Source organism: Cottoperca gobio, chromosome 11 (genome assembly GCF_900634415.1).
Source record: "Cottoperca gobio chromosome 11, fCotGob3.1, whole genome shotgun sequence".
Classification (NCBI taxonomy): Eukaryota; Metazoa; Chordata; class Actinopteri; order Perciformes; family Bovichtidae; genus Cottoperca; species Cottoperca gobio.
The window spans coordinates 21365211-21392467 of NC_041365.1; the positions used below are offsets into that span (position 1 = coordinate 21365211).

The following is a 27257-nucleotide window of genomic DNA, read 5'->3' on the forward strand; positions in this document are numbered from 1 at the left end:
TCACACGTGTCTCACTGTGTCACACTGTGTCACACGTGTCACACTGTGTCACACTGTGTCTCACTGTGTCACACTGTGTCACACTGTGTCACACTGTGTCACACTGTTTCTCCCTGTGTCACACTGTTCTCACTCGTTTCACCAACCGTTTCTCACTGTTCTCACCGTTTCACACTAAGTCATAAAGTATTTTTAAAAAACAGGATGTTTACATGAATCATTTCAAACGCTTGTCTCCTCGTAAACACAGAAAGTAGCCGGTCGCCATTAAAGTGGAACGACGTGTGATCGCCCTCAAAATAGTCCATGAGATCATCCACCATAGAGTTTCCTTATAAGACACTTACACACAAAACTCATAAACACAAGTGCAAGTCGACCCGGCTGTAGATCCCTGTGGACGGATCAGAGACGAGCCTTTGAAAAGATTTGTGTAAAAATCTAAATTCTGTGAAGAGGCTCGTTTCCCCAAATAGCAAAGTTAGAACGACCAAAGAGTCACATTAATGCAAAAATAAACACAATTTATCTTTGCAAAACTTTTCACAGTATAACAAAAAACAGATTTTGTTTTGTGACGGTGGCAGCGATGTGCTCCTGTAGGGATTAGCTAATGGCAAATAAAAACTGCTACTGGTAAGAAGGAGAATACGTCTGTGATTTGGGTGGACTGACCCTTTAAACACACTCACCTGCTCCTGCATGGTGGACATATCATTGGGTGAGATGCCTTTAGGATATGCAGACAGCGAGGCTGCAGTGGTATTCATGTTCACATCAAACGTCTGGATAAACAACATAACAGGCGGAGAAGAATCTGAACGTGTGTTGCAGCATTACAAGCGTGTGGGCAGACATTTAAAGAATCAAAATGCAAATCTTTAACTCAAGTTGGTAAAGCATGAAAATAATAGAATTTAATTATTTAAGGAGATTCAAGATTTTCTTTACATCTAAAGTTTGCATTCCAATAAATCAGTCTGTAGTTTTGCTTTGTTGTAGAAAATGTAATAATAAATAAATAAATAGAATTTCTCGTGTACCTTTCTAAAAAGCTGCATATGGGCCTGAACCACTTCCAACATGTGGGACGTGATCTCATTCGGGTCATTGATGCAACGGATATAGTTTGCCAGCAACGACCTTTGATCCTAATGCAACATAAAAACTCAAATCAATGCTCACTTCCCTTTAAAGCCCATCATCTCTAAACCCTTCGTTTACTTACTTTGAAGCAGCGGAGACTTCCAGAAACCTTCACATATGTTCCAGGAGAAGTGAACGTGACGGGAGCACAGTCCTGTGAGAGACTTTATGTTTAGTGAAACAGTTAGCAGTGCTTTGTAGATGTGTGCACAGAACCTGCTGGTGCTACTGGCCTGTGTGTTCAGCCACTGCTTCACGTTTAAAGCAGGACCGGTCATGTCGTCCACAGAGAACTGGATGTTTGTCACAAAGGGAGCAAAGCCTCTGACGACGCCCACGACCGACACCTGCAGCGAGAGGAAGTTATCCTCGCACCAAATTACATTCAACAACTTGGCCATTTAAGATATTCTGTGTCTTCCTGGTAGAATTAAACAGCCGTTTCATCGTACATGATTTACCATTTCAAAATGTTCCTAAATCTTCATATCTGAGGGTCTCGTGAAAGTCTCCCAACACACGTCTGAGTCATCCAAAGCTTTCGATCAAATCACATGATCTTCTTCAGCAGTCATGAAATCACAGACATTCTGAGCACTTTCAGTTCCAGTCACCGGTCTGCTGCTGCTCCTTCCTCATCGCACGCTTCATTCAACATGAGCAGTTGGTATTTTAGGTGATATCTTCACTATTTGACAGATTGACATGAAATTTGGTCCCTTTTGGGTAAATCTGAACAAGTTATCCACCCGACTTTTCATTTAGGGTTACAAACAATATTTCAACATGTCCAATATTTTTGCTTTATGACCAAATGTCTTTAAAACTAATGATCTTTCCTTCAGTCTCTGCTGTGCTTTGTGCTAATTAGCAAATGTTAGCATGATGACAAGACTGTGGTGCTTAAATAAAACCTTAGATTCACAAACATGGCTGTGGATCATTCTTCTTATCCTCTCAAGTCAGAAGCCTAAAGTACAAGTAAAGATCTTTGGAGGCAAAGTTATTCATTTGTGTGTCATGTTATCAGATTCATGACTCGAGTCCATACTTCAGCCCTGTGCGTAATTAAATGGTCAGGTGCAGTCGTGTAGCGTGAACCCTCTTTATATTCTTACAGGTGTTATTCTCATACCTGGTTGATTTCCAGGTCGCAGATCGCAAAGGAATCATTGCTGACCTGAGACGCTGACAGCAGCTGAGACACTGTGCAGGGCAAAATGTGCAGGGTTGTCATCTGTGGCGAGAGAATGAATTACAGTGTGCATGAACACATGCTTAATGTTTGACTTTATATATCAGTTATTCAACAGAAGACAGACACACCTTTGATGTCACTGCTCTGTGGCTGCTCAGCCCACCAGGGGACTGACTGCACGCTGTGTAAAAGCAGAAGATGCTCCATATTAAGACTAAATATTGTTCTTCTTTTAGAGAGAGGGAGGCTGTGACTTTAATATTTACTAACTTACCTTGGTTCCACATGACGGGCAGCTGCAGGTCTTCTAATGTTACAGCAACAACATGCAGCCAACAGCTGGCAGCTTCTTCAGGCCGGCAGGTGAATTGAATTAGAGAGATTACCTGCAGGGAACACGAGGAGGAGGAGGAGGTGCAGAGCTGTGCTGCACGCTCACGTTCAAATCAATGAAAGAAAATCAATAATGGTTTGAATTCATGTTTTTATTACAAATCAATTCAACAGTGATTGACAGGTGACTTTTGATAAACTTAATTTAATATCTTCAAAATGTTACAATGACAGAAGAGCAAGGTATGTGTATGTGTATGTGTGTGTGTGTGTGTGTGTGTGTGTGTGTGTGTGTGTGTGTGTGTGTGCTGCTTCAGTATCTCCTGGAACTCTTTAAGTTCATGAAATTCATTACAGGAAGACTGTTGACAATATTTGCTGTAATAAAGTCACAAAAACAAAGATGTCTTCCTCGTTTACAGACTTAGTGCTTGGTGCTTCCACTGACAGACAGAGAGCTTCTTCTAATCTATTTCAATGAGAGTGAAGCGCTTTGCTTTAGCGTTGCTGTGCGCCTCACCTCGCCCTGATTGCCTTGAGTTGAAAAAGCTTCAACTTGCTCAACTTCACTGCCAAGTTTCCAATTGTCCAACCTGTTGCAGGATCCGCGGCGCTCTCTGACTTTAACAACATCCCTATGATCTGAGGTACATTAGTGCGATACTTGAGATTTGGGGTGAGTTGTTGTCATTACTTTAAACTGTATTAACTATTATTACAGTTCTTCGTTAGTCTTCGTTAGTGTTCAGAACACTAGCACACATTCAGTGTTTTATAAAGTCTCAGCAAACTAACACTCACACTGACGGTACAGAGTGAACTGAACATGTCCGAGTGGCAGGAGATAGCAGAGCAGTCAGCATTTATGTCCCGGTGGCTGACAGTAAAGACGTTTTGAGTTGACCCAGTTTGCACAGCAGCTTTCCTTACACAACTTCACAAACAAGAGGAACAACATACAGTTATCACAGCGACAGTATTCACCTGTAAACACATCACATCTGTTCCATGATTGATGTAAACACAAGCTGAATTAAGAGTCAAATGAAATCCATCACAGCACTTTACATGTCAAACAAGTCAGGCTCTTGAAAACAGAGCACATCCAGTCAAATGTACACCCCCCCCCCCCCCCCCCCCCGTTGATCCTGTACAGTATTTACACGTGTGCAAAGGAATTTAATACAACAAATGAAATCTTTTCAGACCCCACACGCAGCATTTGTTTGGCAATAAACCTCACAGGAAGCCCGTCGTCTTCTTCGCCTCCTCTTGTCTAGAAAAGGTTGAAGGAAGAACATCTGGCCGGAAACGACTCTACCCATAATCCTCTGCTTTAGCGTAGAGCTCCGAGGATTCGGCTGAACTACTCCGAGTCCAAACTTTGCTGCTTGTGAACAGAAAAGCACCAAACATTGTCCAAAGCATCCTGGAGGTCCTGCAGTAAAGACGGGTTTTAATACTGATCTGTGGTATTGCTATTCATACCAGAGCCCCACGCTGAGTCACGTAGTGCGTGCACCTCGAGCACAACTTCTGCTAATTCTCACTCGAGTGTCGAAAAGAAAAGGCGATTTCAGAAATAAGGCAAATTCTCTGCAACTATTTCAGCTTCAGGGGCGAATTGAAGGCCATCTAGCAGCTAGATATTGGCAATAAGTTAAATGAAATTGTATTTTACGCCAGTTTGAACACAAAGCATGTGCCAGGATTGTCTGGTTTTTACAGGTTCCTGTAAAATTTGTAAAAGCGCACAAATTATGTGACCTGAAAAGGCAAAAAAGGGTCCCGAGCATGATCCTGTGCCAAGTGCTGCAACAACTTAATAGGCTTAGAATTAGCCTGTCGGAAGCATGAAGAAAGGGATTACTGTAAGATCCAGAGCCAGTGACACAGTGAGAGGAAATCAAGTTAAACACAACAGTATTATGTATCCAAAAAAATAAATAAATAAAAGCAGAGCTCCTCCGGCTCATGGAGGATTGTGTCTGGTGTCTTCTCACTTCTCCCCTGAAGGTGAGAGGCACTGCATGCATAAGTAGACTGTTGGCTGACATTGTGTCCGCCTGGTAAACAAATACCGACGCACTTATCACCAGCCTCACAGAGCTCCTCGATATAAAGCAGTAGGTAGTTATGAGGAATAAATATAAACTTTGGGTGACATTCACTGATCCTTCACCTTTTATTTATTTATTACTCGTTCAGGTCGAAGTAGACTTGTGATTATTCATGTCACAGCACAACCTTCACTTCATTCAAGTCGACATCGAGGTGTTAAGAGAATATCTGTTTGGATTGTCTCGATTAAAAAGGATCATTCTGGTTTATTACAACATTATTTCTAACGGGGCCAGAAACGCGATCAGACCTGTTAACGAGCAAAACTGATGATTTAAACCAGCGGGTCTCAGAGCGCCATCTAGTGGGCCGCGGGTGGTACTATCACATGGTTAAATATATACACTATATATATATATGTATGTTATAGCCTAGTTTCTTCAGAAGTGGGCCTTAGTTAAAACAGATTTAAACTTTATTTGGAGCTGAAACACCTGAAGTCTTTAAACAGACTAATTAGTTATTCACCTCCACCATTTAACAGCTGGTTCAGTTACACTCATGACATAATAACATGTTGAGTTTAACAGGTGGAGGGACATACCTAAAGGAGGCAGGGCTCGGGAGGGGTCCATTCACACCGTCAGTACAACGGACTAAACTGTTGAAGTTGTAACAAACCAGTTTTATCCTTTGAGCTCTGTATACATAAAGGTGTCTGGATCGTTACACACTCGACTAATCTTCACATCTGTAACGAGCAGAAAGCGACCACGAGCACCTGCTGGTCACCGATAACACGTCTCCACCCCAAACAACCAACGAAGCACGAGAACAGAAAGAACAGTTACTGAGACTACTGAGCAAGACTACTGAGCAAAACTGACCGTGATGGATGTTTGTCTACAAATACCATCATGCTGTATGTTACCTGAGCATTCAGAGCATACCTGCTGGTGGTCATGGACCGGGCTGAAACCAGCTCCGTCAAAGCCTTTCCAACATTCAACACACTGAGGTGATTGTGTTTTAATATTGGCCCTTTGGATAATGTACGCTTTAATGATCAAGGATAACGTCTCATATTGCATTTAGTGACAATTAGCAGCGAGTCCACGACGGTATTAGTAGACGAACGGTCCTCACTGTCACTTTGACTTTGTCTTCTAATTGAATCCAGGGATTTGAGGTCGTATGCTCTTCCAGCACGCTCGAGTGATTCTGTAAGGAGGAAGTGGAAGCGTGAGTGATTAGTCTGAGACTAAGCTGCAATTTGAGAGCAGGCAGCTTAGTCACCCTCCCCCCCCCCAATATAAAGACACAGTAGTAGAGGACTGCATGTGCTCGGAAGTGGATTGAAGTTAAAGCCAAACAATGACTATTCTAATTATTGTCCCCTAGTTTACTAAGCAATCCCTTGTTATGTGATCTAGGTTAACAGTAGCTAATGAGCTGTGTACAAGGGCTTGATTGGCGAGGTCTGTGTTGCCGTTCTGCTCGTCCATCACGTGTCCCAGTCCAGCTCTCTGCAGGCGATAGACCAGCCTCGAGGGGACATCCAGTTCAAAGGCGTCGGGAGCGCTGCATGGAGGGTTGGCCGACAGCATCTCCTGATCAGACTGCTTCATGTGGCTGTTCATGCTCTTTTTTCCTGGCCGGATCAGCCAGCTCCATCTTTGGGTTCTCCAACAGCGCCTCCCCCAAGGGTACAATCTCAGTGCCCTGCTTGCCACGTAGCTCCCAGCAGTCCTTATGAGGTCTTCCCAATCACATACCCCCCCAAAGCGTGATGCGCTCTCACCAGGCCCACGATAAGTCACATCCAGGGACGAAGACATCAGCTTTGGCCGTGTAGTGAGCGCCTAAAAACTCACAAGAAGGGGAGATGTAGGAAGTGTAGAGTTGGAAAGAGAAAGAAAGGGAAAGTGTGGGACAGGAAAGCGAACCATTGTGATGTGGCGGTCAGCGGTTAGGGGTTGAGCCGTCGGGAAAGTGGCAGCAGACCTTGCTCAGGCCGCAGTCGGCCACTGAGGTGAGGGATGGGGTTCAGGAACGCGCGGCGGCGTGCCAGGGCACTGCGAGATGAGGTATGTTTGGTGTTGAGTCTTGGACGGTGGTTTCTGTCGGTGTATGATATGGTTGCGGTGCAGGAAGGCCAGCGCGTGCCCAGCTGCAGCATGAAGTGGGTGTTGGTTAGCCGCTTTGATGCTGGCATGCGCCGGGGGCTTGCGGGACAGCAGATAGCGTTCAGTGCCGCCCACTCGACAGAAGTCCACAGTGCACGAATCCACTAAGAGTAATAGCACAGCACGGGCGCGAAGGTGATCTGCCTTTCAGGAAGTGTCTCCACCAGCTTGCAGCAACAGAAAAAAGAGAATAATGAGGGGCAGAGTAACCTTCATGTATGCTGCCACACGCTGGGTGTTCAAAAGATATTATGCGTAAACAGTTATATGATTTCGTCACGCTTCCTGAAACACTACAAGTTAGAGCGGCAATATACAGAAATGTAGTTCCACTAGCTTGCACACATAAGTAATATATATATTTCATCAGCGGATTAGAGTGCAAACTTACATTTCACTCAAGGATTGTTTTGTTAGTTCGTAGAACTAATCGAAATAATGTTGTCCTTTATATCAACAAGACAAACACATGTGGTGTATTAAATAAATTACATTTGGAATTCTTCACTAACGTTAATCGGACCAAAACAAAACACTTGCCACGTCTACTGGGGGTCTGCATTAAAATACATTTAAAAAAGGATAAGTGGGAAGACTTTCTTGTGGCATGTTAATGGTTTGTTTCTTAAAGGAAATGTTTAACGACTCCACAGCAACAGTAAGCCCACTGAGCAAACCTGTTGTGTATTTAGGACAGCAAACCTAAAAGAAGAAAAGAAAAAAGGAAAAAAAAACAGACAGGAAGAGGTGTGAAAAGAGAAGGGACGTGAAGATGATTGTAAATCACTTGGGTCTCGATAACAGCAGCTCTCGACTTATCTGACGCATTTGATTATGATCAGTGGCAAAAACAATAGGCTCTTGCAAGGTGGTGTGAGGAGGAGGAACATGGTAACTTCATAACGTAACACCGCGGCAAGGGTTGCGTCTGTACTTTGTATTCATAACCTGCTGCTGCTCCCTGCTGCTGCTCCCTACTGTCTGCCTGTTTACACCTCCAAGCTACCTCCACACCAACTAAAGCGAGCCTTCCCCCGACACCACGTCAAGGCAGCACTTCTGGAGACATGTTGTGAATAGAAAAGCCCCCAGCCCCTCCGAGAGGGAAGACAATGCAAGAGCAAGAAAAGACTCTTTTCTATTCAAGCTTCTTTGAGAGGAGCATCTGCAAAGAAGCTCTTCATACCTTCTGCCATGGTGGGAGCGTCCCTCAGCCTCCTGCAGGAACAGCAGAATATCAGATGAAATGAGGAAGACGCATCTTGGACCTGCGAGTGAGAGCGTCAGTAATCCTGCAGGAGAGAATGTGTTCTCCTGCTTCCTGCTCTCTTCTTGCACAATATGCAGAAGCCCTCTTGACCCTCCCACCTCTAGTAACCCCAACCCCACACACACCCACACACACACACACACTCACACACACACACACACACACACACACTACACACACACACTCACACACACACACACACACACACACACACACACACACAACCACCTTTTCGGTCAAGTTTCCAGTTGCAGATAAATCTCACATGTCCAGTAAGATAGGAGCCAAAACAATTGACAAAATGACCAATCAGAGCAGCTTAGTGTTGCACCCACAGGCCCTGAAGGATATCACCCCCGCCCACACACACACACACACACACACACACACACACACACACACACACACACACACCTATTTCATTAATTTAATAATGATTACATATAAAGTATAGAGATGAAATGATGCTGCCTCGTGATAAACGTCTGAATAAATGTTTTTAAAACTGACGTGAAAGTAAAAACCTTCATTTATAACTTTTAGGAGAATTTTTTTTTTTGATGTTTCTTTTCAGATTATTCTTTAAAATATTCTTATATGATATAATCCATTAATGTTTGTATAGATTAACTATGAACTTTAGAAATGTTTTAAAAGTGGTATTTAAGTATTTGTAATGTTGTTTTAAGGCTTTTTTTAGCTCCTAAAAACACATAATCTATCATAAAGAATATATATATATATATATATATATATATATATATATATATATATATATAATATATTAATATATCACAAACAAATTAAAACCTGAATACTGAAAAACTGGGATCACTTCAAATATTATTAATTAATTAGTAAATATATGTTTTTTATATCAACCACCTAATCATTTAATAACACCTTAAACTGATAATATATAATAAGAATAATTATTATGTATGAAGTTGGTAAATTTGGTATTTAAGGGCTTTTAAAGTGTTTATCAGAGTTTTAGTTTGGAGCCCAGTAACAGGATGAATCACAGATGAAATGAAGCTTCCTGTTCACGTCCACCTGTTACAGTCTGTAACCAGAAGTACGGTGGCCTGGAGGAGTCATTCAGGCACACTCATTAATATGTAATGAGCCGCTTTCAAGCTGCTGCACAAAACTGCTGAGTCATGGGACTTCCTGTAAGGACACACACACACACACACACACACACACACACACACACACACACACACACACACACACACCGAGGCATTACATCCTGCTGATAAATACCTTGTTTTCTTTCCTAGAAGACAATCTGTCTTATAACCTTTTATTAATGTACCCGTCCATCTTCACAAGGCGGCACGAACATACAAATAAGAATTATATACAAAGTACAAAAGAGTAAAAGGGCCGAGGGTCCAATCCGCCTGTTCGTTCGTCTGTTCGCACACATTGTATCAGAATATTTGTAATTGTGCATTAAGTATGTATACACAATCATATCTTACATGAATGATATGCTGTAATGTTCACAGGTGCAATTAACATTAATACAAGAAGTCCTTTCATTAATAAATGGAGTGTGTCGGATTTTCTTTGGCTGCAGTGCTGATGGTTCAGCAGATTAAGAGAAGAGTCCTGGTTCTGAAACACGATGTTTGGAAGATATCTGTCCTTTAAACACTTCCTTATAGAAACACGTGATGTTGTTCTTCTGGTGCAAGAAAATGATCCTTATATTTTATATTAGCAAGTTCATTCATATTCTTTGGAGATGTTATAATAAGTGTGCAATGCTTTGGTCTCTGATTCCTTCTTCTTTATAAAGACATATTTATTTCTGTGTGTGTGTGTGTGTGTGTGTGTGTGTGTGTGTGTGTGTGTGTGTGTGTGTGTGTGTGTGTGTGTGTGTGTGTGTGTGTGTGTGAGGTGTTGCCTGATGAAAAACAAATGACCACCTCCATTCATGCGTTCCTCTCTCCGTGCTGCCAGAGGCTCTGAAAGACACCATGGAAATAAAAAGGCCCACCGGCTGCTGCACAACGAAACAGGCCCACCCTGAGGTGACCGGGGTCACGCAGAGGGGCTTGTGGGAACAAAGACTCGGCACGCGCTTGTTCAACACCCATCACACACACACACACACACACACACACACACACACACACACACACACACACACACACAGACTGTGATGTCACTGTGATTTAAAAGTAAAAGACAGAAAGTAAGTTTTTAAACACGTGATGTTGCTGATGTTAAAGGAGCATTGAGCCTCTTCAGTGTTTGTGTTGTGAATGTAATGCTTCATGGGGTGTTGCAGGGGGGGGGGGAATAAGCAGCGGCCCCACGGGAAGCCTGTCAGCTCACCTTTCACCTCTCCTCCGGAGGGAAATCAATCGATAGACCCGATCAATAACAGATCTATACCGCGCTGCCATGTTGTGACACACGTCCCTCCCACAACACGCCTCGAGGCCGAAGCCTTCTTCATCAAAGGGACCTGATAAAGCACGAGGACCACACTTACCACATTTACTATTTAACTATTTACTATTTACTATTTACTATTTACTATTTACCATTTACTATTTACTATATTTATTATATTTACTATTTACTATTTATTATTTATTATATTTATTATATTTATTATATTTATTATATTTACTATTTACTATTTACTATTTACCATTTACTATTTACTATTTACCATTTACTATTTACTATATTTACTATTTACTATTTATTATATTTATTATATTTACTATTTACTATTTACTATTTACTATTTACCATTTACTATTTATTATATTTATTATATTTACTATTTACTATTTACTATATTTATTATATTTACTATTTACTATATTTACTATTTATATATTTATTATATGTATTATATTTACTATTTACTATTTATTATATTTAATTATATTTACTACTTACTATTTACTATTTACTATTTACTATTTACCATTTACTATTTACTAATTATTACTATTTACTATATTTATTATATTTACTATTTACTATTTACTCATATTTTCTTCCTATTTATTATATCACTATTTAATATATTTACTATTTAATAATTTACTATATGTATTATATTTACTATTACTATTTACATATTGGTACTATTTACTATTTACTATATTCCTATATTGATTATACTTCAATATTTTACTATATTTATATATTTTACTATCTATTAGTTTACTATTTATATTTACATATTTTGACATTTCTATTTACTATATTATATATAATTTTTCTATATATTTAACTATTCGTTATATTACTATTTACTATTTTACTATATTTAATAGTATGTCTATCTATACTTAATATTATATATTAATATATTTATATATTTAATCTATTATGATATTTATATATCTATTAATACTATATTTAATATATTTACATATATTTACTACTACTTAAATATTATTATATTTTAATATATTTACTACTATTTATATATATTACTATATTTAATATATTTATATATGTACTATATTTACTATATTTACTATAATATATTAATATATGTACTATATTACAATTTAATATATGTACTATTACTATATGACATATTATATGTACTATATTTACTATACTTAATATTTTTACTATATTTAATATATTTACTATATTTACTATATTTAATATATTTACTATATTTAATATATTTACTATACTTAATATATTTACTATATTTACTATATTTAATATATTTACTATAGTTAATATATTTACTATATTTACTATATTATTATATTTACTATATTTAATATATTTACTATAGTTAATATATTTACTATATTTACTATATTTATTATATTTAATATATTTAATATATTTACTATATTTAATATATTTACTATATTTACTATTTACGAAGTGAAAAAGATAATTTTTTATTTATAAATGTTTTCAAATTGTTTGTGTAATGGAAGGAAACATCATTTGAGGAACATAAAAAATGCATCAAATAAAGATTATTGTATGTTTTAGAGTAATTACAAGGATTGGATTATTAAAGAAATATCTTTTGATTAAAAACCTTCTGAATGGTTTATAAACTGACATGTTTAAGTTTATTAAACTGTTTAACTGCTGCTGAACTTCTTCTTCTTGCAGCCTTTTTTTCGTGGCTCTTTGGCTCGTGCCACAGTTTGCACGAATATAAAGGAAATGTAAGAGATTATTGCTGCATGAAGACCAAAGTGTGTTTACAGCATCTTTCAAATGACTCTGACGTCAGCTCTGTCAGCCCCTCAGGTACCTCAGGTACCTCAGGTACACGGGAACATGCGTCACTGTGCCCCACGGGGGCTCTGACTGCACCACCAGGTGGCGCCAATGTACAGTTCTAGTGTGTGCGTGTGTGTGCGCGTGTGTGTGTGTGTGTGTGTGTGTGTGTGTGTGTGTGTGTGTGTGTGTGTGTGTGTGTGTGTGTGAGTGAGTGTGATGTTTTTTTTCTTTTTGTGGGTTTTTGACCACAATAAGAATCCAGAATATCTCCAGCAGGAAGTTCCCCGGATGTGTATATTAAGTGTTTGGCTGTATGTTTACTGTTCTCTTTATTTTGTATTGTTTTTCTTTATTTGTTACAAGTCATCAAATAAGTCTAAATATATATTTAATAAATGCTTTTTCTAGGCATTATGTGGGAAAAATTAGATTAAAAGCATGTGTTAACACAGCCATTATAATTATTATTATTATCATCATTATTATTATTATTATCATTATTATTATTATTATAATAATAATAATAATAATTATTATTATAATAATAATTATTATTATTATTAGTAGTAGTAGTATATCATTATCAATATTATTATTATTATTATCATTATCAATATTATTATTATTAGTATTATTATAGTATCATTATCATATTATTATTCATTAGTATTATCTTATATATTATTAATTATTATTATTACATTATTATATTATATTATTATTATTATTATCATTATTATCATTATTATTATTATTATCATTATTATCATTATCATCATTATTATTATTATCATTATTATTATTATTATTATTATTATTATCATTATTATTAATATTATTATTATTATTATCATCATTATTATTATTATTATTATTATTATTAATATTGTTATTATTATTATTATCATTATTATTATTATTATTATCATTATTATTATTATTATGGGCTCACATTGCTGTTGCTGGGTTTTGCAGCCTACTTAGCAGAGATAGAATTAACTACGGGTGTATGGAAATGGTTAAATGGTTAAAAGCACAGAACAATGAAAAGCCTCCGTCACACAAAGGGTGGAGCGTTGAATGAACCGAAGGACAAACAGATTTCCTTTTGTCACATTTCTGCGACGTCGTCCCGACGATAAACTAATTACAGGATAAATGTAGGAAGATGCTGTTCCTCTGAAAGACATGAAGTCGATTATTGATTATAATTATTGATTTATAGCTATTAGCCAAACAAGCTTTGGAACACCTTGTAATTAAATATATCTATTGTTCTACAAATATTGATTGTGTCGTATATAATTCAGTTAAATTCTGTTGATTAATGACTTCAGCTTTAAGTTTTGTTTTGTCTTTCTTTTCTTTTTCCCTCCTTTAGTTTGTTTCTCATATTTCAACTTTTCAACATTTTTAAAGAGTTCTGTGTGAAAAAGTTTTGATTTTAAAGTTGCTCTCAAAAATCAATGTTTCTCATTATTTTAGATACTAAATCATAAAGATTTACAGGATCTATTGTTCCATCACATGTTCCTCCACAGTTAATAAAGTTACTGTGTAACTTCTTCTTTACTAAATCTAAAGACACATCTGACACACAGAACACACACCAGAACACACAGAACACACACACAGAACACACACAGAACACACAGAACACACAGAACACACACACAGAACACACACACAGAACACACACAGAACACACAGAACACACAGAACACACACACAGAACACACACAGAACACACAGAACACACACACAGAACACACAGAACACACACACAGAACACACACACAGAACACACACAGAACACACACAGAACACACAGAACACACAGAACACACACAGAACACACAGAACACACAGAACACACACACAGAACACACAGAACACACACAGAACACACAGAACACACAGAACACACACAGAACACACAGAACACACAGAACACACAGAACACACACAGAACACACAGAACACACACAGAACACACAGAACACACACAGAACACACAGAACACACAGAACACACACAGAACACACACACAGAACACACAGAACACACACACAGAACACACACAGAACACACAGAACACACAGAACACACAGAACACACAGAACACACACACAGAACACACACACAGAACACACACAGAACACACAGAACACACACAGAACACACAGAACACACAGAACACACACACACACAGAACACACACACAGAACACACAGAACACACAGAACACACACACAGAACACACACACAGAACACACACAGAACACACAGAACACACACAGAACACACACACACAGAACACACACACAGAACACACAGAACACACACAGAACACACAGAACACACACACAGAACACACACACAGAACACACAGAACACACAGAACACACACACAGAACACACACACAGAACACACACACAGAACACACAGAACACACAGAACACAGAACACACAACACACAGAACACACACACACACACACACACACACACATAACACACAGAACACACAGAACACCACACAGAACACAACCATAACACACAGAACACACATAACACACACAGAACACACAGAACACACAACACACATACACACACACAGAACACGCAGAACACACAGAACAACACACAGACACAACACACACACAGAACACACAGAACACACAGAACACACACACAGAACACACACAGAACACACAGAACACACACAACACACACACACAAACACACACACAGAACACACACACACACACACACACACACACACACAGAACACACAGAACACACACACACACACACACACACACACACAGAACACACACACAGAACACACAGAACACACAGAACACACACACAGAACACACAGAACACACACAGAACACACACAGAACACACAGAACACACAGAACACACAGAACACACACATAACACACACAGAACACACAGAACACACAGAACACACACAACAAACCACACAGAACACACACAAACCACAGAAACAACACACAGACACACACAACACACACAAACACACCACACAACACACAGAACACACACAGAACACACACACACACACAGAACACACAGAACACACACACAGAACACACACAGAACACACAGAACACACACAGAACACACAGAACACACACAGAACACACAGAACACACAGAACACACACAGAACACACACAGAACACACAGAACACACACAGAACACACACAGAACACACAGAACACACACACAGAACACACAGAACACACAGAACACACACACAGAACACCAAACACACAGAAAAACACACAGAACACCAGAACACACACAAACACACACAGAACACACAGAACACACAGAACACACACACAGAACACACAGAACACACACAGAACACACAGAACACACACAGAACACACACAGAACACACAGAACACACACAGAACACACAGAACACACACAGAACACACACAGAACACACACAGAACACACAGAAACACACAGAACACACAGAACAACACACAGAACACACAGAACAACACACAGAACACGTAGAACAACACAAAGAACACGCAGAACAACACGCAGAACACGCAGAACAACACAGAACAACACACAGAAACACACAGAACAACACACAGAACACACAGAACAGAACAACACAGAAACACACAGAACACACACAGAACACACAGAACACACACAGAACACACACACAGAACACACAGAACACACACAGAACACACACAGAACACACAGAACACACACAGAACACACACAGAACACACACAGAACACACAGAACACACACAGAACACACACAGAACACACACAGAACACACACACAGAACACACAGAACACACAGAACACACACACAGAACACACAGAACACAACACACAGAACACACACACAGAACACATACACAGAACACACACACAGAACACACACACAGAACACATACACAGAACACACACACAGAACACACACACAGAACACACAGAACACACACACAGAACACACACACAGAACACACACACAGAACACACACACAGAACACACACACAGAACACACACACAGAACACACACACAGAACACACACACAGAACACACACACAGAACACACAGAAACACATACCAGAACACACACAGAACACACACCAGAACACACAGAAACACACACACAGAACACACAGAACACACACACGAACACACAGAACACACACACAGAACACACAGAACACACACAGAACACACAGAACACACACAGAACACACAGAACACACACAGAACACACACACAGAACACACAGAACACACAGAACACACACACAGAACACACAGAACACACAGAACACACACACAGAACACACAGAACACACACACAGAACACACACACAGAACACACACAGAACACACAGAACACACAGAACACACACAGAACACACAGAACACACACACAGAACACACAGAACACACACAGAACACACGCATGCAGATAATAAATGCACTTTTTCATCTTTCCCACTAGAGGTCACATAAAGTGTGTGTTCTCTGAGACACACACTTCCCACTGACTCACACAATCCAAAGAAAGACGTTTGCATCAGACACAAGAGTTCGTACAGTTCGTCCTGCCGTGAGTTTAGAAACGTCTTCCTGATGTCAGCGTGCAGCGCAGGAACTAAAGGTGCTGATACAGTGAAGTGTCATTATGTTCATAGTGAAGCACTTCTTTGTTATATGAGAGAAAAGCACAATTACTGAGAGTCTATGAGATGATGACACCTGAAGAAGAACATGGAGTCCTGAAGGTGACAGGAACTAGACATTGCATTCAACAAGTCTGTATGAGAGGTGATTAGTGCCACGGCGACGGTAAGATTAAAGTCGTCACATCTTTTTAAATGTCTCTAATTAAGTGATGAAGTCATATTATTTAAATGTTTCCGATGTGAAATCATGAAAGTCAAAACAGTAACGACATGTTTCGTTATGTATGATTTTTACAACATGTTCATCCCGAGGAATTATGTTAATATTGGACGATTTGGAATTTAAAAATAAACAGAAAAGACCCTGTATAAAATTACTTTACCTGTAATTAATATAAATTATTTATTATTTTTTACAAAGTGAAATCTTATAACGTGTTCCTACATAAATGTATACAAAAAAGAAGCATAAAGTTGTTAGTACCGTATGATACGATTTAGCCGGGGGACTATTTCTTTGTTTTGTGATCAAATGTTTTGTTTTTCACGTCCTATCTTGAAAATACACGAGTAACATGAGAACCCCAAAACAACAAAAACTGTACAACAATTTAAAAAACTAGATAAAGTCAAATATGTTTGTATATATCGGTATATAAGGTTTTTAAGAAGCTGTATGCCACAGAGAAATGCTTCATAATAAGAGATGAATCCCTCCTGATACTCTTGTGGCACTGATCACCTCTCATACATGTTTTTCCGGTTGGGGTTAATCCTTCCTCCCTCCTCGCGCCACGGAAACAAATGTTGTATTCTCTCATTTGGCGTCTGCATCCAGTGAAACGTCTCTGACGCACAGCTGCTTCCAGCTCCAGGTGAAGGTGATGACCTGAAGAAGCAGCGCGAGGAACAAGCCGCTGGATGGAAACAAAGGGAACCCGAGTGTTTATTAAAGAATGCTGAGACCTGCAGAGACATGAGGGAACTGTTGACACATGAGATCGACGTTTCACTTTTCTGTGGAAGAGGAAAAGATGGAGGACAATAAAACGCGACGTGCGCATCGCGACAGGAGGCGATTTATTGAAGCCTGAGAGTGAAGAATGCCTTCAGCTCGTGGGGATGGAAGTGGAATGAGATTGCTTTTGCGTGTCGTGCGTTGAACAGGCTCCATTATGCACCAGCTGCACTGACTGCACGCGTGTTATTTCACCTGCTCGACGCAGATTTCCTGCTGAAACACGATGCGCGCGTTGGTGATGTGCAGCTAGAAGCGCAGCTGCTTGTTTGTCTGCAGCACCACGGACAGCGACGATGACTCGGCTGCGCAGGAAAGCGCTCGTGGCACTTTTCCTCTTCACGCTCTTCATTTTCGGGGCCATGATGGGGCTCCGGACGCTGAAGCCCAGCGACGGCTTCTCGGACCTGGCCCCCGGCATCGACATCATCGGGGAGAGGTCGGACCGGCGGCGGCTGGATGTGAAAGACGTGGTGGTGTCGCCTGGCCAGTTCCACATGGGGAGCAGCGACACTAAGGTGGTGTTCACCAAATCAGACCGAGATTACAGCATCTTCTATGATGTGCACATCTTCTACTACCTGTGGTACGGCTCCCCCAGCATGGACAACAAGTACATTCACTGGGATCACGTGCTGGTGCCACACTGGGACCCCAAGATCGCAGCCAGTCATGCCCAAGGAAGGCACACTCCTCCGGAAGATATCGCCTCAAGTTTCTACCCCGAGCTGGGACCCTACAGCTCCAGGGACCCGAAGGTGCTGGACTCACACATGGCGCAGATAGAGGAGGCTGCAGCAGGTAACTCCTGCACCACGGGTCTGTGTGTGTTGTGTTCACGCTCCTGCACCACGGGTCTGTGTGTGTTGTGTTCACGCTCCTGCAGGCCGGAACAGACCATATGTTGTTCAGCCATAGTGTCAATAAAGATGTTTATTTAACACCCAACGTTCTCTAACAAAAGCAGAACCACAAGATCTTCAGCTTACATTTTAATATGTACATGGATATAATAATAATAATAATAATAATAATAATAATAATAATAATAATAATAATAATAACAGTTAAAATAATAATGATAATAATAATAATAATAATAGTTAAAATAATAATGATAATAATAATAATAATAATAGTTAAAATAATAATAATAATGATAGTAATAATAATGATAATAATAATAAATAATAATTCTAGTAATAATAATAATAATGATAATAATAGTGGCCATAGAAAGAAAATATATATATCAAGGTCACGATTTACTAATTTGTGCGCACTAGATATCTTATTGTTATATTATATAGATATTAGATATCTATAAATATTATGGATATAACCTAGATATTGTTATTTTAATTTAATTTAATCGTTCTCACACACCAGGCCAAGTCTTCGGTTGGATAGAGACTTTTAAATTAAGCTTTAATTAATTTATCAAGATTAGGATTGAACTAATCTGAATATGATCAAAATCACAATATCGTGGCAAAATCTGTGTAAACATTCTGAATGAGGTGTTGTGGCGCTGCAGAGTCTAATCCCATTCTACAGACAAGGAGATCTTAGTTTGGTACAAATCCTTACAAGAAGCCTTAACCCTAACCCTAACCCTAACCCTAACCCCCCCCCCAACCAAACATTGCATTGGAGCTTGGCGCCCGGCTGTACTCAGAGCAGACTCTGGTGTTGTAGGGGTGCTGGTGTTGTCCTGGTATCCTCCCGGGGTGGCAGACGACCACGGCGAGCCCACCGAGGACCTGGTTCCTGCTGTCATGGACGCCGCCCACAGGCACAGCATCAAGGTAACTGGTGAGACAACCGGTATGTTTCTTACTTTCTGATGATCTACTGAATGAATGACTTGTTAGATGTTAAAGTTTAATGTTGTTTAATCATATGTGAAGATTTAAAACATTGTTTTTCAGGACTTTGTGGCTCGATACATCGTCAACATCGTGACATCTCCCGCTCTTTGTTCCCTTAAAGTCACAGTAAAGACATTTGCTGCTGGTCAAACATTTAATCTGAGTATCAGCAGAAGTAGAAAAGATTTGCACAGATGAACAGTTTGCTTTTAAACGCTGCCGTGACTCGTCCTTAAAACTGCATTTTGTTCCACTTGAGAAAAAGTGTGTCATGCTCTTTATTCAAAATGGGGAATGTCTTGCAGCTGCATTGCATTGTGGTCCACTGAGGCTCCTGATAGTGCAGAAATGCATGGGTACCTACCCAGTGGGGCGCGGTGGCATCTTCAATGTTGATGCTGGGACCTCAGAACCTGACAATTACAGTAACAAGGAGGTGGCAGAGCGATGGAAATGTTCTGCTCTCAGACATCTGAGCAAATAACACAAACTTAAGGTGCTTCAGGGTAGATAGTCTTTTCCAATGCATCGCTCCATCTAACAAAGTCCAATCTACTGTAGCACTGCGTGGGTCGGACAGCACGAAGCCAACAGATGCTGAAGGTGCACGAGACAGCAGAGGTAGAACTATGAGCACAGCCTGTAGATGCAGCGTTCAGGGCACAGAGGAGCTCGCTCCACAGTCTACTTTCATGCTCCTTATATGGAAGTCTTCGACGGAGAACTGGGTCTCTGTGTGTCTCAGTCACACTTACACAACGTGTGTATCTCACAGCTGACCTGGGGGCTAATGCTCCAGTGGTTCAGTGTGCCGCTGACAAGATACAGGCTGAAGTGTGTGTGTGAGCGCTCACGTGTGTGTTCTCTCTGCAGATGTCGTACATGTGGCTTTCATGTTGCTTTTTTAGTGCTTTTTGACACAAGTTGCTTTGTTTATATTCACAATGCAAAACTGGGTGTGAAGAGGGATTGTTGGTGCTGAAGGCAGCAGAGAGCAACACACAGGACGGCAGGAGGACACGGCTGATCTATAATCCCCTGCAGCTCCACCCGCACTAATTAAGCATAGATTGACCCTGTTTGTGCCGTGACATGTGTGACATGTGTGACATGTGTGACATGTGTGACATGTTCCTGCCAAACGTCAGGAGTCGAGAAGGCAGATTAAAACTGTAGCAGAGCAGACTCTCACTATAACAACGACGCTTTCTTACTTTGGGGATCGTGTGTTGCAGTTTTGTCAGAAGGGATTTGAATATTTGAATCAGCACACACTTCCATGTGCTGTTAGTAAAGTAAAGAGTCGATGCTTCGTGTCCCTTTGTTGACCAGCTGTTCGTATTGTGCAGATTTAAACTGAACAAGAGATAAAACACTTCTCCTGGTTTGAAAATGTAAATTCATACCAAAGATTTGGAGTCTGAGACGACGTGAAGCCTCCTGCAGCTCACACATTCTACTTTACTGCCCTCGGGATGAACAACGTATCTGTCGTACGTGAGGCCTGAATAAAAGAAATCATTATCTGCCTTTAATTCTTTATCTCGATGTCACACGACAACATCGTGCTCCACTCTCACATTATGATTATTAACGTGTGCTGACGGGCATAAGCCTTTAATCAGCGTTATTATAAGATGGTCCCGTTATGACGACATATATATATATATAATATATATATATATATTATATATATTATTAGTGGTTCAGATTGTGCAGAGGAAAGCGGATGGCTTGTTGCTCCTCTTGAGATCGGGTGGGAGGTGGATGTGTGTCGACCTCCAGACGTCCACACTGCGATGTACTTCACATAAGGAGATGATTTAATGCAGCGAACGGCAACACGATGATGTAACATCGCTCCAGGTTAGTGTTTGTCATCATCTGAAGACAAACATCGGCGTGGATCCACCTGAGGCTCGGGGGGGGGGGGGGGGGGGGAGTCTGTCTGAGCGGATCCGAGCAAACAAACATCTCTTTTCATCCGCATCCGTTCAGCCACGCAGGAGCAGATTGAGCGCCGTCTTACCTTCGCCGGCCTTTCATGATTTCCAACCAGTCGAGACAGCTGACGAGCCCCGGCGCCAAACACCGCCGCGTTGCCATGGAAACAGTTTAGGCAGACCTCGCAGCCTCCCTTTGAAAGATGGAGTGGGCGTCGGGTGTTTTTTGGCTCGACAGCGCTGTCAATGCTTCACTGTTCGCCGCCGAGCCGCAGCACCCTTTGTGACTGAAGGAAACAAGCGCAGCACAGTTGCTCCTGAAAGACAGACGCCGTCCGTCGCTCGGCTTTCATCCAACGCCACACTCAGTCTGTCAAATCGCTCTCAAACCTCCAGTTTTGCAGATTTACTTCTCTGCTGTATATGAGATTAAATCCCTCCCGGATCACATGCATCTAAAAACAGAGAGCATCACTGAGAAGCAGCGAAACAGGGTTTGTGAGACACCCGGGTCAGTGGATCAGATCCTGTTTCACCTGCACGTGTTGACAGAGGACATTATGGGACGAGCCTGTGGGGAAGTGAGCATCTGCTTCTCCTCCTCTCCCTCAGTCCTCAGCGTCCTGCGGGCTAAACTTAGCTTCTGTCTCCGTGTGTCTTCATACGAGAGAGACGGACTGTTTCTCTCTGATGAGAGAAAGACACTCCAGGATCCTGGGGTCGATCAATCAGAACAAGAAGGGGTGAACCATCAGCTGCTGCACCTCAGAAACTTCACATGTACCGTACAGAATTAGATTTAAATATTACATTTACCATAAGATGATGAGACTTTGCATCTTTCTCTGGATGTGAACAGACGCTGGCCTCAGGTTACAGACACGCAGAACTTCCATGCATGACATACATGTGCACACAGGTATCCATATACACATTTACATTTACACACACGTACATACATATCCATGCAGTTATATAAATACATATTTACGTATACTGCATGTGCACGTACACCACATATATGAGTATATTAACCTGAATACACGTGCACAATGTCAATCTCTACTTCAATTGTTACGGCAATAATGATCTGCTTCAGGGTTTATTACTAACTGACGGGGCGGGTTTTATTTCTTTATTGTGAGAGTACATGGAGTTACACTTAGTGAAATGTTTGCAGCCATGATTTTTAAAGTATATTTATCGTCTTTCAGTTAGTGGTTTGCATCTTATCGTCCATAAAGTTCAAAACATATAACTTTAGGGAACGTTCTCACTCTCTCTTCCAAAACAAGTGAATAAAACATCTTTATTACATTGCCAACACATTTCATTATTATTCAGTTTCATATCTTTGAATTTTCTACTTAATAAAACTATTATTATTATTTATTTTATTATTATTATTATTTATTTTATTTTTATTATTATTATTATTATTATTCTTTTTTCCTTCTTTTTTAATTATTATTATTATTATTCTTTTTTCCTTCTTTTTTAATTATTTTTTAATTTTTAATTATTATTTTTATAATTATTATTATTATTATTATTCTTTATTTTATTATTATTCTTTATTTTATTTTATTATTATTATTATTATTATTATTATTATTTATTTTATTATTATTTATTTTATTTTATTTGTATTATTATTATTATTATTATTCTTTTTTATAATAATTATTATTATAATAATTATTAGTTTTCTTTAATGTATTGTTCTGAGTTCAATATTCTATGTAATGCAGGAATACTGCATTAAACTGCTTATAAAATACTGGAAACACATTAAATTTGTTACCTCTTTGTAAAATAACAACAGAAGAACTCGGGGAGACTCGTGTTTTGTTATTTCACTGTGTCTTTAAGCACTTGTGTGTTTTGATGGATTAGAAGTCCTTCAGTGTGCTGACATCAGATGTCAGCTGTTCAGCCTTAATCCTTCAATAACTCTAAAGAAGCAGCAGCTCCTCATAAAAAGGTCAAATGAGTCCTGCAGCATCCACACACCACTGAGCTGCACAGAAGGTGTTTTCCTTCTCCTGCAGGTTTACTCTGATTATAAATAGAAGAGAAGTCTTACATCCTCTGTCACTCATCAACCCTCAATCATCAGCACACACAATAGGAAAGCTCTTCTTCTTCATTTGTTCCACAGGGTTGTCAATCACGTGTCTTCTCCAACACCACGTGTGTTTGAAATGTTGTCAATCAAACCCGTGCAGAGTGAACATCAGGAGCTCTTTTATCTTACAAGACTGAGAAGAAGCAATGTCGCCAAACTGTCAGCGTGTTTTATGCACAATTCAAAGTGTCCATCTGGAACTGCTCTAAAGAGAGACTCTTCAAAAACATGATGACATGGACGTAAACTGCAACTTACAAAACAGCATTCTAGTTGTTTACATCGAACAATGGCTACTACTAGCCAAGAGCGACGCCAGACGAGCTAACTAGCTAAGCTAAGGTTAGCCAGCTAGCTGTAGCGTTGGATCTGGCGTTGGTGGATTAACGTTATCTGATGAAGTCATTTGCAAACAGCGAGCGAGTTAGTATCATGGTCTGAACAAAGTACAGGAACATAACATGTTGCTCTAAATATGATATATGATTGTGATGTCACGTCTGGATGCTCGCGCACAAGCGAAGATCTGCTGACTGCAGTTTACTTAATATCCTCTGGTGTCATTAATAACACGGATCTTATATCCTAAGAAGTTAAACCTGAAGATAACCCGCTAATCCACTCATCTGGACTAATCTGGACCGTAGCCGTGGTGTAAATACACGCTCTTTATTTATGGTATATAGTTATATATATATATAGTTATATATATATATATAACTATATATATATATAGTTATATATATATATAGTTATATATAGTTATATATATATATAGTTTATATATATAGTTTATATAGTGTAGGAAGAGCAGCCACATATAACACAACGACAGCTCCTCATTAAAACTTTAGGATTCAACTTTTTAATTGTTTCCTCCGAGCGGCTCTGATTGGTCATTAAAATGAACCCGATGTTGAGCAGTTTGAAATCTGAGTTTTCACACAAACATGCAAACACAGCGGCACAAGTACCTCCGGAGTGGGAACGCAACGACACTTCAATCAACACTGATTCACGGGCGGTGCAGCCAAACAATTAGCGAGGTCAGACTAATGAAAGAGTGTGTTCATGCTGGCTGTCCGTCAAAACAAAGCACGCACTGGAATAATGAACGAGAGAATAGTTTGCAGTTAACTGCACGAGTCGTTTATTCTTCAGGCTTTGATGCTGAGCTCTTATCATCTTTTCGTCTTCTTCGTTTTGCACAGGTGGCCTTTCACATGCAGCCGTACAAAGGACGGACGGACCAGAGCGTGCATGACAACATCAAATACATTATTGACACGTAAGTTGTTTCCACGTCCCTCTGTGCAGACGGGTTTCCTTTCAGCGGCATTACAAGTCCAGCGATGTGGTGAAGTCTGAAGAAGGAAGGAGGAGGAGGAACATTTGTTAAATATAGATGTGTGTCCCGGGAGCCCGCTGTAATGGATCAGCCTTCGAACAATCTGAATGTGTGTCTCATATCGTTTGATGGCTTTTCCCAAAACTGAGGCTGCATGTGAAGCGTGCTCTAAGAGAGAGACACTGTGAAGCTGATCGGATCGGATGTCACCCGATAACATATTCAGTAGTCTGATAAAGAAAGAAGCTGGTGATCTCACTGTGACGAGGATGGAGTCTGGACGTCGCTGCCAACATGTTTCAGAAACCCGCTGAGCGTCTGTATGAGACGAACAAGTGAAGGGACAGAAAAGAGAGGATACCTTCGCTGTATTAAAGGTGCTACATGTAGCATCTTAGCATCATTACATGTTAAGCGTTGTCACACTGGTGACTGACCCACAGACTCTGAGTCGTACTGATGCACATGGCGACTCAACTCTATGCCGCTCGCAGCTAGTGTGTTAGCTTAGCGCGGACAGAGCCTGCAGCCTCTTACTGCAGATACTCTCTAATTACTGACGGCCTCAGACCTTAAAGCTGCACTAATCAATATTCTTTATATTAACTCTGATTTAATTATGTTTCTGGCTCCGTTAGTCAGCAGGAGACGTGTTTCAGTTCCTGACTTCACCTTCATTTAAATATTGTAAACTTTGGCGACTCCTAGTGGCGGTAAAGAGACGCTGAGCCACGTCATGCTCATGCACATCCCATAGTGCAGGAACATCCTCCAGCAGTAGTCGTTGCACATTACAACTCTTTGATCACAAACGTTCTCCCTCTCTTGTTCCTCTCAGGTATGGAAAGCACGATGCCTTCTACAGATTCCAGTCCAGCACAGGGCGAGTCCTGCCTCTGTTTTATGTGTATGACTCCTACCTGCTGCCTCCCGAGTCCTGGGCAGAGCTGCTGTCGACTAAAGGTTCCCACAGCATCAGAGGCACGCCTTACGACGGCGTTTTCGTCGCCCTCATTGTGGAAGAGCGCCACAAACATGACATCCTAGCTAGCGGCTTTGATGGCATATACACCTACTTTGCCTCCAACGGCTTCTCCTTTGGCTCGTCCCACCAGAACTGGAAAGCCATCAAGGCCTTCTGCGATGCAAACAATCTGCTGTTCATTCCCAGTGTCGGTCCGGGGTACGTGGACACGGCTGTTCGTCCGTGGAACAACCACAACACCAGGAACCGGGTCAACGGGCGGTACTACGACACGTCCCTGCAGGCGGCTCTGTCCGTCAGACCAGAGGTCGTCACCATTACTTCCTTTAACCAATGGCACGAAGGCACGCAGATAGAGAAGGCTGTACCCAAGAAAACAGTGACGCGTTTGTACCTCGACTACAAACCCAACCAGCCGGACCACTTCTTAGTGCTCACACGGCAGTGGGCCGAGAACTTCAACAAGGAGAAGGACACGTGGCTGATGTGAACGTGTTCTGTCCCTGTAAGACTTCCCCTTTGTACCCCCCCCCCCCAACTCTGAGCACTTCTGATCTAAATGTTCACTCTTCCCTTAATGTTTGTACTCACTAACGTCCTTTTGTACAGGTTAATATGTCACCGATGTGTTGAAGGGCAGAGAATCGTTTCCTGATGACTGTTCAGTGTCTGTTTTTGCGACTTTAAGAAAGTGCGTCTCTGTACAGTGACTCTGCCCTGCGGGGGCTTTTTCTTATTTTCTTATGATGAAATACTTTCTTTCCTGTATTTCTTTGAAGACAAATTAAAATGTGTGTCTGTTGA

The 27257-nt window shown here is 40.4% G+C and overlaps 2 protein-coding genes across 3 annotated transcripts in view; one reads left to right on the forward strand and one right to left on the reverse strand.

Annotated features, from left to right (window-relative positions):
- Window positions 1-2741, reverse strand: part of LOC115015391 (replication protein A 32 kDa subunit-like) — a 9514-nt gene extending 6773 nt beyond the window's left edge. For both annotated transcript variants that reach the window (XR_003832990.1, XM_029442637.1), the window contains exons 1-7: window positions 2619-2741; window positions 2473-2525; window positions 2282-2383; window positions 1380-1493; window positions 1229-1300; window positions 1044-1151; window positions 693-785 (exon numbers count right to left, since the gene is read on the reverse strand). Coding sequence is in view for 1 of the 2 variants with exons in the window: in XM_029442637.1 (XP_029298497.1) it covers window positions 693-785; window positions 1044-1151; window positions 1229-1300; window positions 1380-1493; window positions 2282-2383; window positions 2473-2525; window positions 2619-2631 (555 nt within the window). In the remaining variant the exon portion in view is untranslated. The remainder of the gene's footprint in view (window positions 1-692; window positions 786-1043; window positions 1152-1228; window positions 1301-1379; window positions 1494-2281; window positions 2384-2472; window positions 2526-2618) is intronic.
- Window positions 2742-17951: 15210 nt separating this feature from the next.
- maneal (mannosidase endo-alpha like) lies at window positions 17952-27257 on the forward strand. Its single transcript, XM_029442636.1, has 4 exons — window positions 17952-18979; window positions 19877-19986; window positions 25332-25408; window positions 26307-27257. Exons 1-4 carry the CDS (start codon window positions 18475-18477, stop codon window positions 26941-26943), a joined length of 1329 nt encoding a protein of 442 aa, XP_029298496.1. The 5' UTR covers window positions 17952-18474; the 3' UTR covers window positions 26944-27257.